Source organism: Triturus cristatus, chromosome 8, assembly GCF_964204655.1.
Source record: "Triturus cristatus chromosome 8, aTriCri1.1, whole genome shotgun sequence".
In the NCBI taxonomy this organism is placed as follows: Eukaryota; Metazoa; Chordata; class Amphibia; order Caudata; family Salamandridae; genus Triturus; species Triturus cristatus.
In genome coordinates, this window is record NC_140591.1 from 416,820,421 (window position 1) to 416,846,878 (window position 26,458).

Here is a 26,458-nt window from a genome sequence, read left to right on the forward strand (position 1 = left end):
ACTGAGTGCATGTGTATAATTGTGTATTTTAGACATTGAGCATATACTGGTCTGGTTTGACAACGCCATCCCCTTGGTATAAGGGGTTCCTCTCTATATTCTGACTCGATAACATTCGTGCCTTCCTTATGAGTCTCATGGCAGAGTTGTGGGAAGACCAGTTTTGCCAGCTGTAATGGAAAATAATAGAGAATGGGAAGGTCCCAGAGATATGGCTGAATGCTATAGTTAAACTTGTCTCAAAGATAGAGGACAGAACTTGCCCCGCCTATTATCAGTGTATCTCTTTAATGGACAATACTGAAAAAATAAATTCAAAGTTGATCCTAGACCAATTGAATAACTGGATTTTAGTATGCTGATCAGACCAGGTTTCCAACTCAAATATTCTGCAATTGATGAATGGCTCATATTATGGGAAGTTGCTAGGAAATCCATGAAGAAAATTGATAATTTCTTCTCATATTTCATGGATTTCAAAGCTGCGTTTGATTCTATAGCTAGGTCAACTCTCTGGAGAACGTTGTAAGGTAGGGAACTACATTAAGATTAATATCTATAATTCAGTTTTTCCACACTGATAACTGGGCCTGAGTAGAAATTTGATCTAGGAACGCCTAACAGATAAAATACTGCTAAAATGGTCTAAAAAGGTCCTTGTTCTGGCACCCGTCTTTTTCCCTCTTTTCATTGCTGATCTCCCTGGCGTCTTGGAGAGTCAGAGAAATGGTTTTCTCCCAAGATCAGTGTTAGGGAATGATTCTACTTATTTAATGCAGATAATCTGGTCATGATGGATGTCACAATGATACGGCTTCAAAGGACGATTAAGTCTCTTAAAAAGTATTGCTCAGCAAACAAATTAATGATTAATGTTTAATCATGACTAATGATTATTCATGATAAAACAGTTAGTGGTTTTTGGCTGAAACAAGGTAAAATCTTTTTGGTGGCTAAGTGGCATTAAAGTAGAGGTGTAAAGAGCTATAGATATCTGGAAAGACTATTAATCGAAACACCGTTGTGGGCAGGACTTTGGTAAGGGATGATGAATCAGATTCTCAGTGCTATCTCTGGATTGAATAAGTTTAATACCCTTTAAAGAGGTTTTTCTTTGATCCCATTTACATCCTTATTTGGGGAAGATTGAACCTGCAGTGCTTTTGGGAGTGAAACATTGGTCTTTGAGGACGGAGTCAATTATTAGGGTTTTAAAGGGAAACTTCTGAAGCAGATTCGTTCCTTTCCTAGTTTGATTCCTGTTTAGGTTATCCAATTGCAATTGAAATTGTGCTCATGGAACCTTTTGATAATTAGAAGGTGCATACAGTTCCTAAATAGTCTGGAAAATTACCTAGAAACTGAACTGTCTGCCAAATGTTCAATTACCTTGAACTAAAGTACGTGGGTTCGTGGAATCAAACTGGGGGCCAAGATGGAATAAATTTGGTTATTTTCCTATCTCCTGGTGAAACTGGGATGTCTTACTTTAAACAGCTAGTGAAAAAAAAACTGAACACGTGGGGGATCATCTATATGACTCATCTTAACCATATCCTATTTAAACCCTGTCTAACAGCAGATTGTCTGGGAATGGGGGGTGGGGAGGATTAACTATTGGTCTGAAATTCCAGCCCTAAGATTAAGAAATTTGATTTTTAAATTGGGACTAGGTTTTGATTATGCCTAGTATTTCAAATCTTTTAAGTCAGGAATAGAAGCAAATGATAGTAAATGTACATGTTCCTTGGGTACTTTATACTCGCGTGTGCATTAACTCTCCGACTGTCCAGAATTTCTTGATCTTCTATGTAAACATTTGCATCCTGTTTTTTAAAATATGAAATTAAAACTCGTCAAGAAGCATTGTCCTTGTTAGTTCATGTGCAATATCTGAATATTGTTGCAAACCTAGGAAATGCTTTGTTACTAGTGAAATGTTGTCATTTGTATTGATCTTAACTGGAGGTTTTTATTGTTTTAATGTATTGCATATGTTTAAAAAGCAATTGTCGAAAATAGTAATACTGAAATTATGTGTGTTGTGTGACACTCAATGCAGGTCTGTTTGTATGATTCTCTTCGGTGCGGCTTTCTGTGATGTGGTCATTGGATGTATCCCTCATGCTCTGCATGCACACGAGTGGTGATATGCATACATCAGTACAAGTCTATCTGTTGGGTTGTGTGCTGTGGAGGATGTATGCCTCATGGTCTGCTTAAATGGGTGCATGTGGATCCGGTGATCTGAGATCATTGGTGCACGTGGCTCCCTGATGTATATCAAAGGGTGTCTGTATATCCTTTCGCCTGTGCACTGAGGTGCATTAATATCTGTAGTTCTGTGCACTGTGATGGCGCTGGATCGGACTTTCTGCTATGACGTTCATGTAAGTCTTGTGGTCTTGTGCCTGTGTAACTGTAAGTCTTTGAGCATTGGTACCTGTGCCCCTGCTGGTCGGTGTGGAGTGGTGAGTGTGCGTAGGTCCATGTAGTTCTTTTGTGGATGTTCATTTGTGTCTGTAGATCTGTTGGGCTCTCATTTGCCCATGCATGTACGCCAGAGCTCTATGTCCGTGTGTGCGTGAATGTTGTGTGTTTGCGTGCACGCACTATATAAAATTCACTTTGTCAATTCTTGCTAGAAGTTGTTTCACCTTAACAATTTAAAAGTGAGGTTTTCCTGCATTTTTAAATTGATTGGAATGCACCCTTCCTAAATGCTGTACTTCGATGACCTTTGCAGATGCGCGGTTCTCTAAACATTGGGAGGTTGCCTCTATGGTGTTTGTGTCCATGATTTGTTTTTGTTTCCATTTGCAAGCTAGACATTTGCTTCCAAATTTTATAGTCTGCCAGGCAATCTCTTTGGCTTGCGACTGTCATGTTTTCCAGTCTCCCTTTCCTGTCAAATGATCTGCGTCTAGATTAATCTGGTAACTTATTCCTGCCTCAGTTCTCAAAAGTCACTGTTTAAAGCTGTCAGACTGAGAACCAGTTTACAGGCCATCCTGGTCCATTTCCGGTAGTTTGAAAGGACTACGGGCGTCATGTAGGCGTGCCGCTATTCACCTGCACCAAGGCGGCCCATTCACCCCCCTCACATTTTATCTGGGCTCTTCATTGCAAATGTCAAAATCTGAGTAGCAACTGGAAAACTATCAACACATCCTTCTGAAAAAACGACAGTACTTTTCATTTCCGTCTCAATTTCAGAATCTTATCATACGTCGTTGCCTACCTAGGGTGTAAAGCTGCAATATTTTGTATTCCTGATGACACTGCAGCGCAACTGGACGAGTTTCACATTTCATTTGACTGCCTTCCTGGGACTCCCAGCATCCCCCTCTCAGAGCAGCGCACAGAGATGAGAGGGATGTATTACTGAGCGTGACCTCATTTGAAAGCGCTCACCTCTCTCGTTATAAAATACAAGAAAGAGAGCGTCATGCCGGCTGCCTGGAACAGCCTGGCCAGGCCTGCTGAGTCGCGGGGCAGGGGCAGGGCCAGCGCAGTGATTTGTCAATCAGGTGAAATCCGAAGACCGCTTCACCTTGACAGGTCTTCTGTTTCATTTCTGCCTCCTGTCTGTCGGAGCATTCTGACAATTTCCAGTCAGCTCCTGGGCTTGCTCGTGCACTGAACGCAGTGCCGCTGAGTGCGTTCTCCGAAAAACCATGGACCCAGTGAAGCAGTACTGGGATGTGTAAGTGTGATCTCTTAGACAACCTGTCTTTGTTGAAAATATGATCTTTCCCTGAAAGTGAAGAAGTGTGGAAACATTTTCGAAGCACGAATCATCATCATCATAATCTTTATTTCGATCACTTGGACCATAAAAGAATGCAACAAAATACAGTTATAAATTTGTACAACAATAAAAGAAAGATTACATATGGATGAAATTAGAAGACCTTAAAACATTCAATTAAAAACATTCAAGGTATACATGCAGTCATGTTAAGCTTGATAAAATGGTTACGGGTAAACCACATTGCTGTAAGGAATTTAGCGACTGCGAATACAGTTGGGGCAGATAGATCTGTTTTTAAGATTCTATATGCAGAAGAATAGTTCCTAAAGCCTAAATTTTTGAGGAGAGGAATGAGCCAATGTTTCCGAGCTATGTTATAAGCTGGGCAAAAAAATATAATATGTAGGTCATTCTCTCTGAGATAAGCACATGCTGGGCAATGAGCCATAGAGTGTATTTTTGTCCAGTATTCAGTATGTGCCCTCAAAGGAAGAGTACCGTATCTCCACTGCATGTATAACTTCCTTGTTATTAGAGGGGCCACATCATCAAAGACGGACTTTAGATGGTAAAAATCTTTAACAGCAAGAAAGTGGTTAGATAAGGATCCCTTTTGCATGGTCTCAATAGTAATCTGTAGCTTATACTCAAAGTAGGCCTTTGCTAAAGATTTGCGGGAGATCCTGCAGCATGTAATTTCCGGGTTACACCACAAGTCTGGTCTTCCCAAGGCTTGAAGAGTGAGCCTGATATATTTTAGCCATGGTATTTGTGAGACCTTGGGTAAACACAAGATCTCCGCGAGTTCGGCCCTGTAACTAACTAGCTCAGGCGCACTCCAGATTTTACGCCAAAAAGTCAAAGGTTTCAAGCCCAACTCCTCCTTAATAGGTCTTAGGCCCAAGTCAAATCTTAAGGGGAGGAGTGGTGTGCTGGATGGTAATGCTGTCAGTTGTCTTATGAAACTATTCTCAGTTGTCTGGAGTTTCTGATCAGCAGTGTGCCCCCAAATCTCACCCCCGTAAGTTGCTGCCCCTCTGGCCTGCGTTTTGTAGATTTGGAGGGGTGGGCCCAATGGTTTGTAGGTCGACCTAGTTAGCATCCTGCATATGCCGCCCGTACTCTGCACCAGTTTCATATTTGCCTTAATTCTGTGCGTCTCCCAGGTCATAGATTGGTTTAGGGTTACCCCCAAGTAATCAAATGTGCTAACCCGCTCCAATCTAACAGACCCTAACATGGGGTTTGGACGGGATGAAGGATGCGGATTGAAAATCATGTATTTGGTTTTAGACGCATTGATTTCCAACCCACGCTCTTCACAGAAATTCGTGAACCCATCCAGCACCCGTTGTATGCCCGTGAGCGATTTTTAGAGCAGTAGGGTGTCATCTGCAAACATAATTGCCGGCACCCTACTGCCATTTAACTTGGGGGCATCAATGTTATTTATCCCCGTAAGATAATTAATGACCCCATCCACGAAGAGGCAAAACAGGGTTGGTGCAAGCACACAACCCTGTCTGACCCCCGTTTCTACGGGGAAGCTGTCCGAAAGGACACCCCTTCTCGTAAGTCGACGAATACCGCATACAGAGTGCCTCCCTCGATTAACACCGTCTTCCAATATAAAAGATTAAGACGGAAGATCTGATCTAGAGTTGAGACACCTTCTCTAAACCCAGCTTGATACTTGCTCAATATATCCCGTTCCTCAATCCAATCCTGAAGGCGGTTTAGTATCAGTCTTCCGAAGAGCTTTTGGGGAACGTCAATAAGACTGATTGGTCTATAGTTGGATGGGAGCAGAGGCGATCCCTTTTTAAATATTGGGACAATCTCCGCGCCCAGCCAAGTATTTGGCACCTCCATGCCGCCAAGTATGGAATTGAATAATATGAGTAAATAGGGGGCCCAAACATCAGGTTCTTGTTTAAATAAGTCGCCCGGCAATCCATCTAAGCCTGGTGCCTTACCTGATGCGAGCCTCGCTATGGCCTCGCGTACCTCAATTAGTGTAAATGGGACCCCTCTCATTTCATCATTATCAGGACTAGTGGAATTGGATCGAGCTTCATGGGGTACGCTGTAGAGAGACTGGAAATGATTTTGCCAAACCTTAGCAGAGATGTTGGGTTCAATTGCATTGGACAGGTCTTCAGTTCCCGTATTCACAAGATGCCAAAATGCACGAGAGTCTCTACGTTCCAAGACGGTTGTGAGATTCTCCCATTTGCCCTGCTCCCATTCCTTTTTTGCATGACTAATCAATGACTTATAGGTCAATCTTTTAGCCCTAATCTCTTCAGTCCCCTTACCCTCCTTAATCGCGATCAAAAGATCGGTTTTTGCCTTGCGGCACGTAGAATTATACCAGGAGGGACAAAAAGCACGTCCGTTTGCCCCCTTTGATGTAGAAAAGAGGATTTCAGACGTTGCTTGAATAAGGTCCTCGTGTAGCAAACCCCGTAATTTGTGTATATCCTGGGTGCTCTCTTTTTCTGTCAATGCGAGGGCCTTTGTAAGTATGGGGATAATCCGGACATAAAGTCCGGATAACTTCTCTGGGTTGGAAACTAATCTTTCCCACTTCACCCTTCGTCTATTGTTCGTGAGGGCTAATCCCCTCGTGGGTGGTGGCCTCAGTATCCTCCTAGCATCATAATCAGGAAGGTTATATTCCATTTCCAAAGCATTGTGGTCACTATCCGCCCTCGGGATTACCCGAAAGTCATTGATAAGTGACCACAAGGCCAAGGGAACAAGAATATAATCTAATTTTGATTCTCGACCCCCTCTATTATATGTATTTTTTGAGGGAATGTCAGATTTTATCCTACCATTGCAGGCCCGGAGTCCATATTTTAAAGTTAAAGATGTAATTTGGACAGCCAAAGGTGTCCAGGTTTTTGGGCCCGGTGCCTCCAGTGGGGGTATGGACCAAAGCGCATCCTCTTCTAAAGCTTATCCGTCCAGTGAGCCAAAAAGCGGCTCATAATGGCAATTTAAATCACCTCCAATTAAGAAGGGGGTTCCATCGGGGATTTCACTTATAATGTCAGCAAGCTCCTCGATGGTACGAGACTCTTGGGTAATGTTTGTTGGTCTGGAATAGACATTTACCAACATGAGCTTGATTGAATTGGGCCATTCGAGCAAAACAACAAGAATATCCTCCCTACTAGATGGCAGTAGAGTAGGCCCACATCCCAGGTCAGTAGCCACCCAAATAGCAAGTCCTCCCGAGGGACGTCCCTTACCACCCCATTTCGCATTTATAGAAAATGAGGCGTAACCAGTGTGTGTTAACTCTTGGCGTGCCCAAGTTTCCTGGAAGAGGCATATGTCTTTACCCTGGATGTATAAATTCCATTCCGGGCAATACAATTTGTTAGATAAACCCGCCACATTCCAGGAAAGTAACTTCAGTGAAGAGGTAATAGCACTTTTTTTTGGTGCGTTTGGAAGCAAACCCCTACTTGGTTGCGACCTCAATGATGTATTGGTTAATATATTACTGTCTTGGTGGGCCTCAGCCTTACTTCTAATAATTGGGGAAAGAGCGAGCCCAGTGACTAACTCGCCAATGGTGTAATTCTCCTCGAGATTAACTTTCACTCTAGGGCTGGGTAAACAAGTTTTAATGACCTGTGGACCGTAATGACCGCTCACCTCCTCATTTGCCATCTTACTCAGTCAGTCGACCATATCTAGATTGCTGTATCTATTATGGATGGGGAGATAGTCATAGTGTTGTCTTCTGGTTGGGTAGGGGATCCTACTTTCTCTATTTCCCCATTTACCCCTTCTTCTCTGTACTAATTCCCAACCTTCCTCATCCTGCTCTTGTGTTGGAGGTGGATAAAAAAAGGATAATGGTAGGGCTTGGATGGAGGTCCCCTTGTCGCAGTAAGGCCAATTACATATATAAGAAACAGTCAAAGGGTCCCTAAAATTGAACAAAACACAGTCCCCGGCGATAGATTTCCTGGTACCGCCAAGCCATGGAACTCTTCTTACCATTAGGACTTCACTATTTATTCCATCAGGGAGGGGTCTATTTGTGGAAAGCCAATTAATGACCTTATTTTTGAGTGCTTCCACAGGTTCCCGCGAGAATTGATTTAATTCGGGAATGCCTGCCAAGATAATTGTATACGGACTTGCCTCCGGTGGTAAGTTGGCTATCCTATGTTTGTTGTCATTGCCATTGTTCTGGGCCTTAATTTCAATCGCAGACAGTTTCTCCTGTGTGTTTGTATTTGCTGCATGATCTGGGGGTAGATGATTAGAATGTGATGGAGGGAGTTGTATTTGTACAGGGTTAGTCACAGGGGCCCTTTCTTTAACTGGGGGGGCCATTTTAGTCATCTCACCACTAATGCTCAGGCCTGTTCCTAATAACTGACTATTTTTCGTGTGGGCGACTGACTGATGTAGGATTCCCTTTTCAATATTAGTTAGGGAGATTTCCATCTTTATTAATCGCTCCTCCAAAGGTTTGAGCATTGTCCTCAACAAGGTGCGAATGTCAAGGAGAGTGATTTCGTCCTCCCCAGAATTTATATTAATGCTGGGGGATTTCTGCCTTGATGGGTGTGGGGGTGTTATCCCTTTATGTGGTGTCACTGTTTGCCTATAATTTTGTTTGGCTTTTTTCTTTCCCTCATTCAAGGAGAAATCCTTAGTAGTTTTCGGCTTTCTTCCACAAGAGCTCTGGACCTTCCTCTTACTTTTTGGGATGGCTCCCTCTCTCTCTCCCTGTCTTAGCAACATAGGCTGATGTGCCCCAGTGGTAGTTCCCTTTGAGGCTGGCATAGTACTAACGGGAGCAATTTGGGATGGAGGGGGCTCTGGTCGAGGTAAAGATATTATACTAAAGTCTACCGGGGCCGAGATATCGCAATCAATATCGGGTACAATAGACCCAATCAAGCCTAATGTGGGAGGCGTATCATCAATTCCCCTGACCCCAACTGCCAACGATGTACATTCCAGGCATTGTTCAGGGGAAATTGCATGTGCAAGGGGGCCCATAGATGATCTCCGTACCCAGTCAATTTCTTGAGAAATACGACGTTCTAATGTAGTGATTTCATCAATCAACAGGGAACCAGCCTTTGCAAAATAAGTATCCAAAGTACCTTGAGGCTTCCCCGCAGCCAGCAAGGTCTTGCTTCTTGTCTCTCTCAAAGTCATTATCCGGATAGGCAGGCAAGCTGTCAAGCTGTATGAACGGGAGCGGGGGATTGAGGCCCAAGGGGGACGGCCCGAGCCCGATCTCGTCCGTCTCGAACGGCCTCAAACGGCCCGCTCTTTGCCCGGTCTTCGCCCCGGGCTACGTACCGCGCGCGTCCCGCTGACGCATGTAGACGGGGCCTTCCTAATAAAGGAGAGAGCGAGAGGGGGAGGAGCCGGGAAGAGGAGCCAGGTGGGGCAGGTGAGTTATCGCCGGGCAACCTGGTCCTCGCAGTCCCGAGTATGATGAAAGTCCAATTAAAAACAACTTCCCTCTACAGCAGCATAGCGTCCTCAGCAGCCGTGGAGTAATGTCAGAGTAAGAGCCCAGCCGGTTTCAGCAGAATCAAAGCCTACGAGCGGCTCCCGCGAAGCGGGGGCCGCGAGGCGTAAAGTAGCTGGTGGGGGAGGAGCCGGGAAGAGGAGCCAGGTGGGGCAGGTGAGTTATCGCCGGGCAACCTGGTCCTCGCAGTCCCGAGTATGATGAAAGTCCAATTAAAAACAACTTCCCTCTACAGCAGCATAGCGTCCTCAGCAGCCGTGGAGTAATGGCAGAGTAAGAGCCCAGCCGGTTTCAGCAGAATCAAAGCCTACGAAGCACGAATCACATTTAGATGCAAAATCACTCGTGCAATATCAGATGTAAAAAAACATTTAGGCACGAAAATACATTGAGTGTGCTGTGGTATTTAGGTGAAAAATAACAAAAGAAAATGCCGAACTAAGATGGAAAATTAAGTGTAAAAGGTGTGCATTCATGTGATATCACATGTGGTTGACAGTCCTTTGAAGTGCAAAATCACCCTTAGTGCAACATCAGCTTCAGTGGGGAAAAGTTTAGCTGGATCCAACAATTTGCCAAGGATTGGACTCTTATGCGAGGCTGTCAATGACACCAAAGATAGCCACAAATATGTCAGAATGCGCAAAACATGTCAAGAATGTTATCCTTATGCCAGAGCCACCAATAAAATCTAAGGAGAGGTTCACATCCCTTGCCAAGGCAATTGTTAGACCAGTAGAAGCCATTTTATGACCAGCATGCATCTAAAGTGTTAAGGATAGACCTCATCAACACAGAGAAGCATACAAGATATATATAGCTACACATATGTTGAAGTTAAATAAAAACAAGCAATAATGTAATACATCTGCTAATTTAAATGGAAGATAAACAAAAGTTTTCACAAATTAGGGTTTTAACGTGTGACTTTAAATGTGCTTTAGTAACTGAGTATTCTTTGTAAATTGCGCTTCTCTTCTTTTGTCCTGATATTGAATATATTTTATTTGTTTGATGAATGCCTTAAAAACCATGTGATCTAATAAACTAAACTGGTCTCTTTACAATGTGTTAAGGAGGGGTAGTGTTATACCAGCATAACCATTAGATATTAAGGCAGTGGGTGTCAAGGTTATGCTGGAACAATGACTGAATGAATGCAGCCCTCAAGACAAGTGGCTAGTTTATTCTGGCGGCCTAAAAAGAATGAAAAGCTGGGCAAAGATGATAAAAATAGCATGCTGCTAATTTTACTTAGAATGTGATAGAATTGCACTCCTAAAGCAAGTAAAATCCTATCAATCCATGGTTTGTGAAGCCAAACCTACACAAATTGATAATGCATCTTCAAATTGACTACCTGACGAAAATACTGTGATAAAATAAAGGAAGGATTGAGGAAACCTAAGGTAACAATTGCTGAGATAGTCCTCTCCCAGCAATTAGGGGTTTTAGTTGTACATTCTTTCAATGAAAATAAAGTACACAAACACAATGCTGCATTTAGTAAGGGCTTGGGCTGCTCTTCAGCTCTGAGAGGTCTTTTAGCTGAAGAAGGAAGTTTAACAACACCAATCTGGTCCATTTTCGGTGTGATCATGGCATGTGCTTTAACAAACCGGCTTACCCTTTCTACTTACAGATTTTACCAGCTAGTCAGAGGAAGTGACTTCTTCTCAGGAGACCTGCTTCAAGCACCAACCAAAATAGAACTATACTGAACTCTCCACTCTTTCTTTTACCACTTTTTTGGATTCGGTCTTGCCAGACTTCTCATTTACAAGTAACCACAATATTTCCTTAAAGTGCAAAAGTGTATTTTACACACTCAGGATTCCTATAGGGTCAGCACTTTAATCACTGTTTTAAATGTATATCTTTAGCCTCATACACGTTATTCCGAGGTTATGGAATTCACTTTTATACGTCAACTGGAGCTCCAAAAATGATGTTCAAGCTTGCTTCAAGATTTCCAAACTAAAAATGTAAACACTGTCTTGCTCACATTATTAGCTAGATGTAAGCAAACTCTATAAAACAGATGCCTATCCAATGGATTAGTTCCATAGGAGATCTTTCTAAGCCTGTCCTTTGGTTTACTAAAAACTTTCATTCTCACTGGTATCTCCGGTGACAGTGACAGCAAACATTAAATTGTTAAAGTAGTACTTTTCCCTGCTGCCTTTCTCTCACAGAGTTTGCACTGGCATTATCACACCTTTTGTTCTTAGGATTCCCAAAAAACCTTTAACACATACTGCAGAGACTTAAGAATATAGCAGCATGGTTGCTATTATCTCTATGAAGGCACAACCTCATCACTTCTGATCTATGATCCCTCCTCTGGCTCCCGGTGTCCAGGCACATTGAATATAAATGTACTCTGTATGAGGCCCATCATTGTTTATATGTATATACTAAGCTCTGCCCACACTTAAGTGTTGAGGATTAAAATAGAGAATAAATAGATGTTATCCTTTAAAAAGAATTTGAGTAGGGATGTCTTTTTGAGTACACGTTGTAAACCCTCCATGTGGAATTGCCACTGCTGATTTTATTCTACAACAGCAAAATAATAATGCAGGACACACAGCAATATGACAAATTTCGCACACCCCATTTAGATATAATATGTTCAATGTGCTCAAATATTTGCACACAAATGAAAGAGAGCAATTTCGAATTGAGAGGACCAACAATACAGAGAAGCAGTACTCCAGACCAATAATGAACAATCCACATTCATTTGACTTGAGCCATTTATCTTTTGCAGACTATGGTATGATACCAAAACTAAGCATATGAACCACTCTGCTTCTATTTCAGGGTCTTAAAACATGAACAGGTAATACAAAGAAAATACACATGTCTATATATTTTCTGTTATATTTATAACACATACCCATTCATTTCCAATCAGCTTTACAAGTATACATTTAACATGAAAACAAGGCATGAATACTGTGATACATACATGTGTGTGACCATCATGGTTGAACGTCTCGTGGGCTCCATCTCCCTGCAGTGTTTAAAGGAAAGTAAGCATTGTATTATATAGCTTTATACGTTAACTTTCCATTCTTGAGTCTATTCACGGTTTCTTAGTGCCCAAAAAAGTAGATGCTCAGTGTTTTACTACATAACAATAAGGTTAAAAATTACAAACACTAAATTGATAATATAGAAACTTATAGAGTGCACACAAAGGTAGGGTACAATGTGAATTGGACTATATATATTTAAATAATAATTTGCCATTGCATTTCCACATCAGTTAGCCAATACGTAATGGCCTCCAGATCATTTAATCTTTATTTGTTTTTTGGCAGAACATAAAATGTGTCAGAAATACATATATATCACCTACTGGAGGTTACCAGTAGGTAGTTATAGTTAGGACATAGTTTCCATAGGAAAAGCATTTTTTGACTTGACTATAACTTTGGCGTAGTTTGACCAATGTTCATGAAATTTATCAAAAAGGTTCTGTGTATCATGGAAAGTTATACGTGCAGTGGGGCCCAAGAAATAGGGGTGCAAAATAAGGGTGTGTTTGTAATGTTAATTCCCATAGGAACGAGTTGTCAAACCTACGGCCCGAACTGCTAGATGGAATTACACAAAATTTGGTAGACAGGTAGATGTTGTTATACAGATTGTGCTTTTTGTTAGTCCTTTTGTTAGTCCATCCCTCAAGGGATGAGGTCCACTTGTGTCCTGAGGTCCTCAGGACACAAGTGGACTGCATCGCTTCACCTGCAGTGAGCCAACAGGCGCACTTGCAGAGTGCTGTAAAAAGGGGCGTTGCCTCGGACCACTCTCAGCAATCCAGCTGTGTGGCGCTTACTGGTGGTACCTGGTGGGCTAGTTGGCCCCCAGGGACCCTCAGTACTCAAGGGGACTTAATTCCCCAACTTAGAACTCGCCAGAGGGCGCATTTGCAGAGTCATGTAAGGAGGGGGTGGGGCCTCTGGCGAGTTGCCGGTTTCATTTTTCTTTTTAATTGTTTCCCTTTTTATGGAAAGGGGGCTGCGTAGCCCCCCTTCCCTGGGACACTTTTGGCCCCGGGGACCCCATCCCGCAGAGCCTGGCAGCCTTGATTTTATTTTTAAAAAAATTGGGGAGGGGGACCGCGTGGCCACCATCCAGAGGCCAATTATGGCCAAGGGGAACCCATCCCCCGGGGCCTGGCCAGCCTTCCTTTTTTTAATTCATTTTTTTGGAGGGGGCCGCGTGGCCCCCCTCCTCAGGCCAATTATGGCCCCGGGGACCCCATCCCCCGGGGCCGGACTTATTTTTTATTTTTATTTTTTTATTAAAAAAAGGGGAGGGGCCGAGTGGCCCCCCTCCCAGGCCACTTCTGGCCCGAGGACCCCCTCCCCCGGGGCCTGGCCTCTCCGTTGGGGACAGTGGGGGGAGCCCCAATGCCCCCACAGTCCTGCCGGCCCCCCGCCTCCTGCGGGAGCTGGCATTGCTTTTGCACAAGGGGAGCTGCTGACATTCAGCTCCCCTTGTGCAAAAGCAATCTGCTTTGGTTTTTGGAAGCGAGATATTGTAGGAGCCGGGACCCTGGGGGGTGGTGGTCCCCAGGCCCATCAAGGGTTCGAGGAGGGGGTCCGTGCGGCTCCCCTCCCAGCATTTTTAGTGCCCCGGGGAGGTGGTGGTCGCCGGGGCCCGTAACGAACCACCTTTGTAAATAATTAGTGCCCCCGGAAGGTGGTGGTCCCCGGGGCAGTGTGGGGGGATCGAGCCCCCCACACTTTAATTTTCAATATAGCCCTGGGGAAATGGCGGTCCCCGGGGCTGTGGGGGGGCCGCGTAGCCCCCACATTTAAATCAGGTAGCCCCAGGGAGGTGGTGGTCCCCGAGCTTGGGGGGGGCAGCAAGACACTCCCCCAAATAATTAAATGCCCCAGGGAGTTGGCGTTCCCTGTGACTTGGGGGGCCCGTGAGGCCCCCCCACATAATTGGGATTGCTCTGGGGAGGTGGCAGTCCGCAGGGAAGCGTGGGGGGGGGCAGGAGCCCCCCCAAGCATTTTTTTATGAAAAAGCCCCAGGGAGGTGGCGGTCCCCGGGGCTGCGGGGGCCGCATGCCCCCCACATATGATAAACAAAGCCCCTGCGAGGTGGCGGTCTCCGGGGCTGTGGGGGCCCCCACGGGCCCCCACACCATAATTAACAATTGCCCCTGGGACCTGGCCCACCTGGGGGCTTGAAACAAATGAAGCGCGGGAGACAGCGTTTTAAAAAATATATAATTTCTGCCGGATTTGCGCACCCAGCACAAATTCGGCTGAAATTATTAAACAAAAATGCTATTTTTGGCCATGGGGGTCCTTGTGGGACCATTGAGCAGGCCTAGGGGGTCAGGGCATTTCTACCCTGCCCCCTTTTCTTGTTTTTCGCTTTTATTTTACTGTTTTCTTGAGACTCGGTTCCACAGAGTCGCAAAGATGGCTGCCAACAGCCGAGCCAAGTGTTGGCAGCCAATCAGAACTCAGCTTGTGCTCTGGAGGTTTTCTTTTTTTAATTTCTCAGGAACTACCAAACGGATTTACACCATTTTAAAAATAGGGCGCTTTCTGAACCAAGAGCTACCTTTTTGCCAAATTTGATGTAATTCCATTCAGCAGTTTGAGCTATTTTGGATATTGGGCTAGTTGAATATTCAAATATACAAATAATGTTGAAAAGAATCAAAAATAAAGAAATAGAATGTTTGTGGGAACAAATACTGTAGTATGATAGTTCTATGAAGCTTTGACTGGCTATTTGTTCATTGTTGAAGTAGACTTCCTGCAGGGTACCACTGACTTAAAATGCGAGTTTGGGGCTGGAGGTGTAGGTGCAGGGCTAATTTTCTTTATACCTGAAATTGAAGTATTTTAGGACACACATACAACATACACACACACACACACGCACACACACACACACACACACCTGGTTTCACTTAAAATGGATAGAAACATTACATTTAAGAAGTACTTTAAAGATATCACAATCTAGCAGTAATATGGAAATAAGTACACATACAGATGCAGGAACCAACAGCAAACTATCTCTTAAAAACTAACCCAAAAGTTCACCAAAAAACCCTGAAATTTGAATATCACAATTCAAAACATATGTTTAAATACCTGGAAATCATACTACTATACCAGATCTGCTTTATATAATGAACAGGCTAACCTTATAACACCAATTATATTTCCTAGTTTAAATTTCAAATTCAAAATATTCCACTTTCCATTAACCTAAAAAAAAAAAAAAATCAATGTAAGAACAATACAGTTAAAAATTGCATGTCCAAAAATAAAAATAGTTCACACAGAAGCAAGTTAATTACTCATTAGAAAGGATCAGTTAATCCATATTAATCTCAATACTGTTTGTGTGTGCCACCAGTAAGCCTTAAGGGTAATTAATGAGGATATTAACTTCTGTTAATGCGTGGAACAGCTGGCATTTTCTTACTCTAACTATTCTGTGCCTCTGCTTGTCTCTGGAATCTACATCTTGGTTGGTGACAGAGGGTTTTGCGCATTCCCTCTAGACAGTCATACCCAAAGGGAGATGAGGTGTGCCCTGCATATCCTGATGGCCCATCACCAAGCTGTTGGGTCTTTCTGAGCTAAATGAGAGGAAGGAGCTGACACTTGCACCTGAATGGGGCTGAGCCTCTCCTCACACAAAGAGTTGCATACTCCACTGTAGTGTGTATGGAGCCAGGGCAAGGAAAGACAGGGTCTTGTGCACTACAAAGACCTTTCTTTGAAGTCTCCCTACTTCAAAGGCTAAAATAGGTATAAGTACTGGACCTTTGACACCATACATTCAGAATACTTCTGGTACTGAAGACATTCTACCAGGAAGATGAGCTGTTGTGCTGCCAGGAAGGACTGCCACTTTGCTGCTTGCTTTACTGTGTTGGCTGGCTGCCTGCTGCTTCTTGCCTGGAAGTGAGAGAACTGGACTTGACTCTCTACATCCTGCATCTTTAAAGGTTCTCCAAGGGCTTGTTGGGCTTGCCTCCTGTTTCTAAAGTCTCAGGTATATCAAAGACCACACCTGCCTCTTGCTACCAGCACTCTGCTGTGAGTCCTACTCTGCCAAGTGGTGCCAAATTCAGTCCTGGGCCCTCTGAAGTGAGTTTTTGGTGCTGCAACCCAAGAAACTAGCACATCAACACCGAAGCATCAATCAGAACCAGTGCATTTCCCTGCAATCTTGATGCATCTACACTGCCAGCACTGGAGCAGCGGAGATGGCTTGCCATCTGTAATGCAACTAATTCAACTTACAACGCAGCCGCGACCTTGCTGACACAGCGCCTCCATGTGGCCACTACTCCCAACACCCCATCGCCAACAACTTCAATGCACCGTCCTCAGACCCAGACACAACCCACCTCACTTCCTGACATCCACGTGCCAACAACATTGTCCGACTTCGGAAGGGATGCATCTCCTTCGACTGCGACATATCCCCTCCTTAGCACAATGCATCATCCCTGAGCTTCAACACATCCAAGGTACTGTCAGCGGTTCTGCGTGACTACTGTATGCGGCTTGCGCTCCATCGTTGTCATACTGAACTTTTGGATTTGCCAGGGTCCCGCCCAACCAGTTAGCCCCAGTTGGAGCTATTGATTTCTAGGCACTGCATTTTCCAAAATCTGTATCTTGACTTGTTTATGTTAGATGTTTATCATTTTTATCTTGTTTTACTCAGTTAAATATTGGATATTTTTCTAAACTATTGTGGAGTACGTTTGTGGTGTTTTCACTGTGTGTGTGTGTGTGTGTGTGTGTGTGTGTGTGTGTGTGTGTATGTGTGTGTGAGAAAGCATAAATACTTCACACATTGCTTCTTTAGCTTAGCCTGACTGCTCTGTGCCAAGCTAGCAGAAGGTGAGCACAGGAAAACTTCTAGTGTGTACTACCGTACCCTGACTACGATTGTGGTTCCTGCTTGGACAGGGGATATACTTCTGCCAATCAGAAACCTAATTTCTATCACCTATAAGCTAGAAAAGAGGAGACCATTTACCACAAAATAACAATATTTATTTTTAAAAAAAATTACAATACAGCCGTCCTCCAAATCATAAAAAAAACGCACGATCTTATTGCTACACATTCCCAAAGTCATTTGAGACGTCATCAGTAATGTCATCAAATATGTCATTTAACATGTCATGAGTGATGTAATAAGTGAGGTCATAAGCAGTGCATGGTAGGGCGCAAGTTATTGTTTGCTTTGTTAACAATATCTGGTGAATGTCTGTTTTTTTTATGTTTAAACAATAATGTTTGTATTATTTCAATAATGAACTATAATGGCTCTTAAACCTTTGTTTTTTTCAGTGAATTTCTAGAGTTTTTCAAAGTAAGTTAAAATCTTCGTACTTTACTGTTACCTTTTGTGTCACTTTAATCTTTGTTTTTTCATTGAATTTCTGGATTTTTTTTTTACATAATGTGAATGCTTGCTACCACACCTAACTATGATGTCACTTTAACCTTTGTTATTGTTAGTGAATTTCTGTTCACCAAGGTGGCAATCCCCTCTGAATATTGCCTTCAGCTCTATGCAACATGGAGTTGGCCACAAAGTTTGGTAAAGAAGGACAACAAAATAACACAATCAGACAGGCAGGAAAAAAGAAAAAAGAAAATTAAAGAACAGGGACAGTGTAATTTGACATTAAGTGAGAAAGGTGAACAAAAATAGAACATGTGGGATGAAAAGCTAAAAAAATAAGTTTGATCAGTAGGGAAACTGAAAGGCAAGAGAAAGCCAGAGTTTAGATTGCCACACTTTCATCAAAATGTCTGCATGCCTAATTTCACACTATTTTTGAGGCAAAATGCTTCCTTGTATTCATTTTGGACATGAGAGTCAGGAAATGGCAGTTTGAGTAATACATGCAATTTTGGGTCTTTTTTTGGCATCTTGCCCTGGTTTACGTGTGATAAGGGGTAACCCCCCACCAGAATTACGGATACTTGGATTATGAGTTCATTTGGAGGGGCAAAGGTTAAAAAAATCAAGATTCCGGACCACTTGCAATGAGGCCATACTTATAAATGACCAAAGAACTAGTCAAGTCTCAATTGGATCTCAGTAGTTACTTGAACCTCTCCCGAATAGGAAATTAACAAACTACAAATAACACTCAACTAACCAGCTAGACTGCATAACACAGAGGACAGTTTATCACTACTCTCCAATCTCCACCATGCACCCGACATCTATTGTTGATGTCCAATTGGAGCAGAGGAATAAATTCAACATCCTGTATGACTTGTAAAAAGGACAGGCATGTCTAGAGCCACTTTAGTTAACACATTTATTAATACATGTCATTTCTTTCCTAATTTTATAGAGGGATTTAACCAAAATGAAGACTAAATCATTGTTCGTTGAAAGCCTAGACTACTCCAGAAATTAGACTTCACAATATCGGGGCGGGGAGGAAGGGGGTGGGGGGGTAGAGGAGTACAGTAAAATGAGTCACTTTATATACATACGAGGCACCTCATAACGTAAAAGAAAAAAATAAACTTTGATTTTACCCAGGGGTAATTAACCTCACAGTAGGCCTGCTACCCATCAGTTAGTTTATTGATTTCATTCATTAATATCATCACTGTAAGTTGCTTTACCTGTGCACGTAGGACTTTCAGTAAGGCCTGTGTCTTCGTTTGCTCTTCCTTTGCTTTTCTGAGCTCCATGTTTTTCTGACCCAGTTCTTCTTGTACAGTCAGCAGTTGCTGTGCAAATGATACAATATAATTGATTGGTTTCATGGCTCAGTGTGGAAATGACTTAACTCTCCAACAAGATGCACTGCACAAGATATTTCAATTCCGACTGCTGCTGTTCAGTCGACTGTGCCTCAGCCAAACAAAATAATTGAGCAGGTGTGAAGACTCTTTTATTACTGTTTGTTCAGCAGCTATAGTAATGTACAGCAGGGGTAGTTTATACCGCTTGTCACATTAAAACAATCTTTGCCGTACATGTTTTGCAGATGAGTTGACTGTTTTATAACTTCTTAAGTACTATTTTGGATTAAGCCCAACTCAGACAAAACTGCACACCCCACACGAGCATAACCCTTTCACATAATTAGTTTTTGGCCAAAAGCCAGTATAGTTCAGTAAACATCGGTTTCTTATAATTAGTCCCTGGCAAGAAGCCGCTGTGTTTCAGGGAAACATTATCCTCCAGAGTTCAGCCAAGAAGTCTGAAACTCTTCTTGAAAAGACAACAAATGTTTTAATTTTGTGAATAAAACAAAAGTCCAGACAGCATTCAATAGAATCATTACGGTAATTATTAAGCATTTCTGTCAATGTATCCTATGTCAGATCACAGACTCCGATCAGGGTCAAACTGGCCATAGCAGGCATCGGGCATTTCCCCGGGAGGCTGGAAAGGTGGGGGGGCGATTCTGCAGCACGGGGGTTTGTTACCTGGGGTCGGTTATGCAGCAGTGTTGCAATATCAGCCCCCAGTAACAAGTTTCACACTTGCACCCCTCCACCTGCCCCCGGGCGGGTTGGGGGGGACATATCTGACAAAATTACCAAGGCTGCTTCGGGTTCCCAGTTCCCCCCAACTCTGATTTAACAAAACACCAAGGGAAGTGGAAGTGACATCTCATACCCGTCGACTCCGACTGACATCCCACCCTTTGCTCCTAAATAGCCTTCTATTTGAGGTGCTAGGAGAGTGGAAACTAAAGAAAGTAAACAGGGCCTATACAGATATTTTTTTTTCTGCTCCTGCACAAACCTTTTACCCTACATCTAGCAAAGGCTCTTCCAGGGCCGGCTTTTGGGCAGTGCAACAGGTGCGGTCGCACTGGGCGCTGACCTTTGACCTCAGAGGGGGCTCTGACCTCGGGGAAGACACTGTGTTTAGCAAATAACTTATTACTGGAGAGATGAGGGGCACTTTTGACTGGTAGTGGTGAGAGAATCCAAGGAGGCGATCATAGAGTGCGGGGGCGCCAACAATGATTGTCGCACAGGGCGCCACCAGCTCTAAAGCTGGCCCTGGGCTCTTCCTCTGTATGTCACACAACCTGTATCTCTTTTACCTTTGCACACAGTCTCTTCTCAGTCTCGTACTAAATGCTCCTCTCTAATCCTACACCATTATGGACAAATAGTCTCAGTGTTGCGACGTTATACTGTCCGCATCTCTCTAACTTTTTCCTAGAGGCATACAATCTCTGACTATGCTCCTCCGACTCATGCCACTTTCAAACCCTCTCACTCAGGCCTCCATGCTGGCCCTACTTATGCAACTTTTCCAATGAGGAAAACAACTGCTACTTCTGGTGTGGCCATCATACTGGCTGCAACTTTCCTCCTTCCACAGGGAGAGCTCCTTTATGCATTTTACAGTTTCTGCACCTCTCAAGCCTTTCCACCTCGGTTTTACACTGCCCACTTTTTAGACTGACTGTATAGTTACAACCCTGCTACCCGGAAACAGTCAGACCTTGATACTAGGGACATCATATAAGGTTAGCAGCTGAGACACCTCACTTCGTCCTTGTGACTCTTGGAACTAGCTTTGTGGCCCGGGGCCCAGTGGTACAAATACCAGTGCTATGAAAAGAAGATACACAGCTTCCACTGTGATCTGGGACATTTCAGCTCTGTAAAAGAGAAATATTCAGTAGAGCAATGCCACCTCTTCTGAATACATTATAAATAAAATGAAATAAATAAAAAAAACATTTTTAAACAACTTGCCACCAAATTTTATTGTGAAAACATGGAAAATGTTGTGTATGAATAAAAACCTCACCTCTTTGTTTTGTAGGAGTGATACTGCCTTACAAGTGATCATAATAAAAATCCATTAACAATGATAAAGTATAGCTTAACTCACTAACATAGTTTGCATTCAATACATGACCTACACGATTCAATACAGGTGGACAAAAGCACTATTGTTCTTAAAACTTTATTTTGTGTGTCTCCCTGTAATTTTAGCAGTGCATTCTATTCTTGGTGTAAAATCTAGGGGTACCTGTGCAGTGACGATGGTTTGTGGTATCAATAATTTGGGTTTCTACTATTGTTCGGAGTTTTTGTAGCACAATGTTCTCGTTTAATATTCCTATCATGTAATAATACAATGTAAAATATAGGTGGTATATAAAATAGACATTTATTTTTGTTACTAACTGTGATGCTACTATATTATTGTGTACTTAAGAGGCTATTAACTTCAGCAATGGAAATGATTATGAAGTCATGTCCTAGAAGGATTCAGTGCCACATATTGTATGATGTCATTTCCTAAGATGTCACTAGGTCAAATGGTGAGTCTCTAATGTCACTTCCACTAGTGACAGCATTTTGGTGAATCTACGTCTATGCCTGATACCAGGCTTCAATGGTGCACTTCTCTAATCCTACGAAATGAAACAGACAGCTTCAATACTTGTCCCTCCCTAATCGCACCACCCAAGAAAGACCGTTCTGTCCATATACCTTACAGTTCCTGCAGTTCTTTAAAGCTCTCAGCCGCTGGAACTCATATTCTCTGCCCCTCCCTTTGCCTCGACATGGACCAGACCAACCCCAGCCTCTGAACTTGACCTTTCCTGCGCTTCTCTTGCTCCCCAAACCATTGGCATTGCACGTTATGCATCTCTCCAGCCCCGCAGCTGCACAGCGCCTGCATTAGCAACAATGTGGGCTACAATCCAACAAAGAGCTAGAAGAGACGCACACACACAAAATAACTCCTTCTAGAAAATGTCACCCTGTATGTTACAGCTACTAAGTTACCTTTCACTATTTTTATAGCAATCCCTCTCCCGAAAACTCGTGCAGTTTGCTTATTATTTTAAACTGTTCACTTTCCATTGTTTTCGATTTACAAACCAAGAAAACTAAGCGTTAGGACAACCCTGCAAGAAATAAAATGTGAGACCGTATTGATTATAAGTAAAGTACCTTTATAATATTAGCAACAAACAATAATTTTGGTTGTGTTTTTCTTTTACAAAGACGAAATCTATTCCATGAGCCAAAACGTTTTGTCTGACTGACATATTATATTTGTGGAGTTTTTTTTAACAACAGACAGGTCCATTGTTTTAGTTTATTCGAAACATACAATGTCTTCAACACGTTCAATCCATTATTCAGGAAATATCTGAGGCAGATTTGTAGGAAGGAAGTGGTACTAATATTAAATGCTGCCTTACAAAAGGAAAAAAACATTGTGGGGATAGCAATATAAAATCAAGTTTACTGTAGTTACAGCTTCAATAGATATGTGTCCTATTAGCGCTGGTATCACCCTGAGTAAGTTAATAGTTCTAAATCTTAGACATTTCCAGAAGGTTGGCCAGGGAGTCACGAGGGTCAGGGCACTTTCTTGGGTTGAGAAAGGACTGGTTTCTTGGCTTGTCTTTGAACAGCTCCTAATTTAAATAAGTGATGGTACAAATAAGGACATGTATTAAGGCATGCTGAGCAATGGGGCAAATCTAATGACCGGTTACGACTAAGGAGTGAAGGTACAGATTTAAACATGCATTAACGATTACTGAGTGGTGGGTCCAATCTGAAATGTTGCCATATTGTGAGTAGTCTTAGCACAGTGGTGTCCACTCTGGCTAAAGCTGGTGCAGATTCGACACCAAAAGGTTAATTGCAGCGACTTCAGAATGCAGCAGAACTATACAATGCTGGCTGAGCCACACGTGTCATTTCCCAGCAAGCAGAACAACGCTTGCCTGAACCAACGCAATTGCCTTAACCACGCATATGCATGGTTGAGGCACATAGGGGTCTAGATGTCTGGATGGGCGGGGAGAGGAAGCTTTGGACGTGAGGAGGTAAGTGGGGCTGGGGCCGAGTTTGGGGGGGGGGTAGATTTTAGGGTGGGGACGGTTTTAGGACTCAGGGGAGGGGGACAGTTTTAGGGATCATTGCGGGAGGGCTGGGGTTAGGGTAGGTATTGGCAGGGGGCAGGGTTTTAGGCATCAGGGTGGGGTGAATGTGACAGTTCACAGGGCAGGGGGACAGTTGTAGGGATCAGGGCGGGAGGGCTGGTGCCGGGTAGGTTTTGTCAGGGGGCAAGGTTTTAGGCCTCAGAGCAGGGTGTCTGGGGCTGTGGTAGTTTTTGGCAGGGGGAAGGGTTTTAGGGTAAGGGTAGTTTTAAGGACAGGGTGGGGTCGGCTTTATGTCTCAGGGTGGGGGAGGCTGAGGTAGGGGGCAGGATTTTAGGGCTTAGGGCAGGGAGGGGGGGGAGTCGGGGTAGTGGTAATTTACCACACATATCTCTTTAACAATCATGCTTTACAACAAAATTCGTTATAAAGACATGCGTGGTAAACGAATGCGTGGTTAAGATGCATTTGTGGTTGCGACCGCATTGTTGAGGCACGCGTGGTTTACTCATTCGTGCTTCTGTCATACAACCTGCGGCAGGTGGTATTATTAGTCATCACTGGCTTCCGGTCAGGGTGTGTATTCAATTTAAATAACTTGGACCATAGAGCACAATCCAAAAAAGGCCCAGTCATTTTTCAACCATTGATTTAAAAATATCTTCCATTAAGAGCTCTGCATTCAGTCAGACAAGGCCATCTTCAGATCCCAAACATCAGGTCATCTAGATAGGTGTCCCCTCAGCTCTGAGAAACCAAGACGGAGGCATGGTGAGGACGCAACTCCCTGAAGCTCTGCTTCGGGGGAAAGATATCCATTTGACTTCTGCTAATGATTTAAAAGCCAGAAACCGGGTCCATAATTGTCCAGGCATATGGAGGAGCAGCAACAATGGCATGGAGCGAGGTGCACCCATTGAAACTATTGCAATATCCCTCCTTCCTCAGACTCCACAGAACACGCAAGGTAGGCCACAGTGGAGGTAAAACAGAACTAATACCGAAAGTCATACAGTGAGAGAAGTGCAGATCAGAAGATGTGTTCAGGAGAGAGGTGAAGGGAAGCGTCTCGAGAAAACTAAAAGTGGCATAGAAGGCTGACAGGGGCTTACACAACCAGCAAATGGGCCCGGGTGCAATTGGAGGCCTTCCCGCTCCCACCCGGAAACACACAGAATGGGCCATGATGAGACGGAAGGCCAAAAGACCTGAGCCCATAACTCACATAACCTTGGCTGAGAGCAGGAGCACTAGGCCTGGGGTGAAAATTTGAAATGGCAGGGCGAGCCAGTGAGGCACCACAAGATGGTGTACAAAGATAAATAAATTAGCAGAAGAGAAGACTGCACCCAGAGAGGATCACCAAAGTTGGGCCAGGCTCAGTGAAGGGCATTTGTGGGTGTGGTGGTTGCACACAGGGGTGCAATGCAGATGAAGGGATTGCCAAACTTGTACTAAAGAGTGTGTGCACAAAGAGGATTTCTCTCCCTATTGGGCAATGCCAAACAGCTTCACAAGACTAGGAACCACGCAGGAACAGCCATCTAAGTGACACTAAGGCCCTGAATAAGGGTTTGGTGGTGCGGCGCAGGGTCCATCCCGCCGCTGCACTGCCAAACCCATGGTTGGGCCGCCCACCAGAATAGGAGTTTCGTCCTTTCTGAAGGGCTTTTTTTTGGCGTTCCCACTGCGGTGCCTATAAAAATGGGCACCGCAGGGCGAATGACAAAAACAGTTCCCACACGGTTTAGACTAGAGAGTCCATGCCATGCAGGAACTGGGGTACATGCACATGGGGGACAGGATAACCATTAGAGACTGAAAGAAGCCACCCAAGCAGCCAACAGAGTAGAATCAATGCTATCTTGGTCAACGCCTTTGAAACTGTCACAATACCCCTGGGTTGTGAGAAAGCTAGAAGGTAAGGGCACCGATGCTAGTCCACCACTCTCCACCAAAGAAGACCTATAAGCAGAGAAGTGGATAATCACCAGCCTACAAGTTCTTTGTAGGAGGGATATGGGGGTGGAGAGAAAAAAAGAAACACCCCAGAGTGCGGCGATTCTTTTTGCTAAACGGTTTGGACACGTCTCTCTCTCAGAGATGTTAAAGGGACCAACCTGACCACTGGTACAGATAGGCCGAGTATAACGATAAGGATTTAGCACTAGAAATTTAAAGTTAACGAATGTACACTGTCATTGTACAAACCCAATACCCAGCCACTCACCTGATGCTCTTTCAGAGATAGCAGTCAACAAGCCCAGAAAGTGCCCTGAGTCCTTCCCCAAAATGGTATGTGCGAACTTGCATTTTCCCCTAACTATAAAATCCTTTTGACCTTCGGTTGATGTTTTCAATACAATTCTAAGGTTTCCTTTAATATGAAGTAAGATAGTATTCCAATTCCTAACTATAATGTCTCTTAAACTGTTGTTTTAGTGAAAAAAAATATATCTATATATCTATATGTATACATATATATATATATACACACACACACACATACACACACACGATCGAGTGGTGGTAGCCACTCTGTAGTTATAGTTAGGGTGGCCATAGATGAGGATTTTTTACATTTGTGTCACTTAATAACTGTGCACCCGTTTGACGAATGTCCATGAAGCTTTGAAGACCTACTGGCCCTGTTTCATTGTTGGACTAGTGAAAGTTTTTCAGTGTTTGGTCAAGGGGGTGCATTTTGCATAGACCTTTATACCGTCAGTTGGATCTGTATGAAATTTGGCAGGATTATATAGTTTGGTGCTCAGGTGATTCTGTAGGGTACGGTAGGTACGTAGAGTAAGTATTTGTTACGTTTAAGTGTTTTTATATGTGGCTGAGGTAGTACCGCAGTACTACCGAGGTGTATTATGATGACAAGTCATTAGCTGATTGGTTAATGACTCCCATTACAAACGTTAAAAGCAGCCATGTTGTTTTCAGCTCAAGTTTCACTGTGTTTTGCATTATGCCTTGTAATGTAGGTAAGTATTAGGTTTGTTATTTAAAATATTTATAAGTTCAAATATATTATATATATATTTTAAAAAACAATTATGGAGTACGGCTGTATTCCTGCAGTACCAAAACAAAGAATGTACTTATTAGGAAAAATTTGAAATACACTAGAAGACACTATATTTTATAAAAATAGTATGTTAAAATGTATTTTCTAATCTTAACATATTTAAATATGCTGCAAAAGTGTACATAGCAGCGCGTTAATTAGGAAAAATGACTG

At 43.3% G+C, this 26,458-nt stretch overlaps 1 protein-coding gene across 3 annotated transcripts in view; it reads right to left on the minus strand.

Annotated features, from left to right (window-relative positions):
• ENOX1 (ecto-NOX disulfide-thiol exchanger 1) overlaps positions 1 to 26,458 on the minus strand; it is a 2,037,207-nt gene that overhangs the window by 102,017 nt on the left and 1,908,732 nt on the right. For all 3 annotated transcript variants that reach the window (XM_085621817.1, XM_085621818.1, XM_085621816.1), the window contains 2 exons: positions 18,947 to 19,054; positions 12,250 to 12,294 (listed from right to left, as the gene is read on the minus strand). In XM_085621817.1, the coding sequence (XP_085477943.1) occupies positions 12,250 to 12,294; positions 18,947 to 19,054 (153 nt within the window). The remainder of the gene's footprint in view (positions 1 to 12,249; positions 12,295 to 18,946; positions 19,055 to 26,458) is intronic.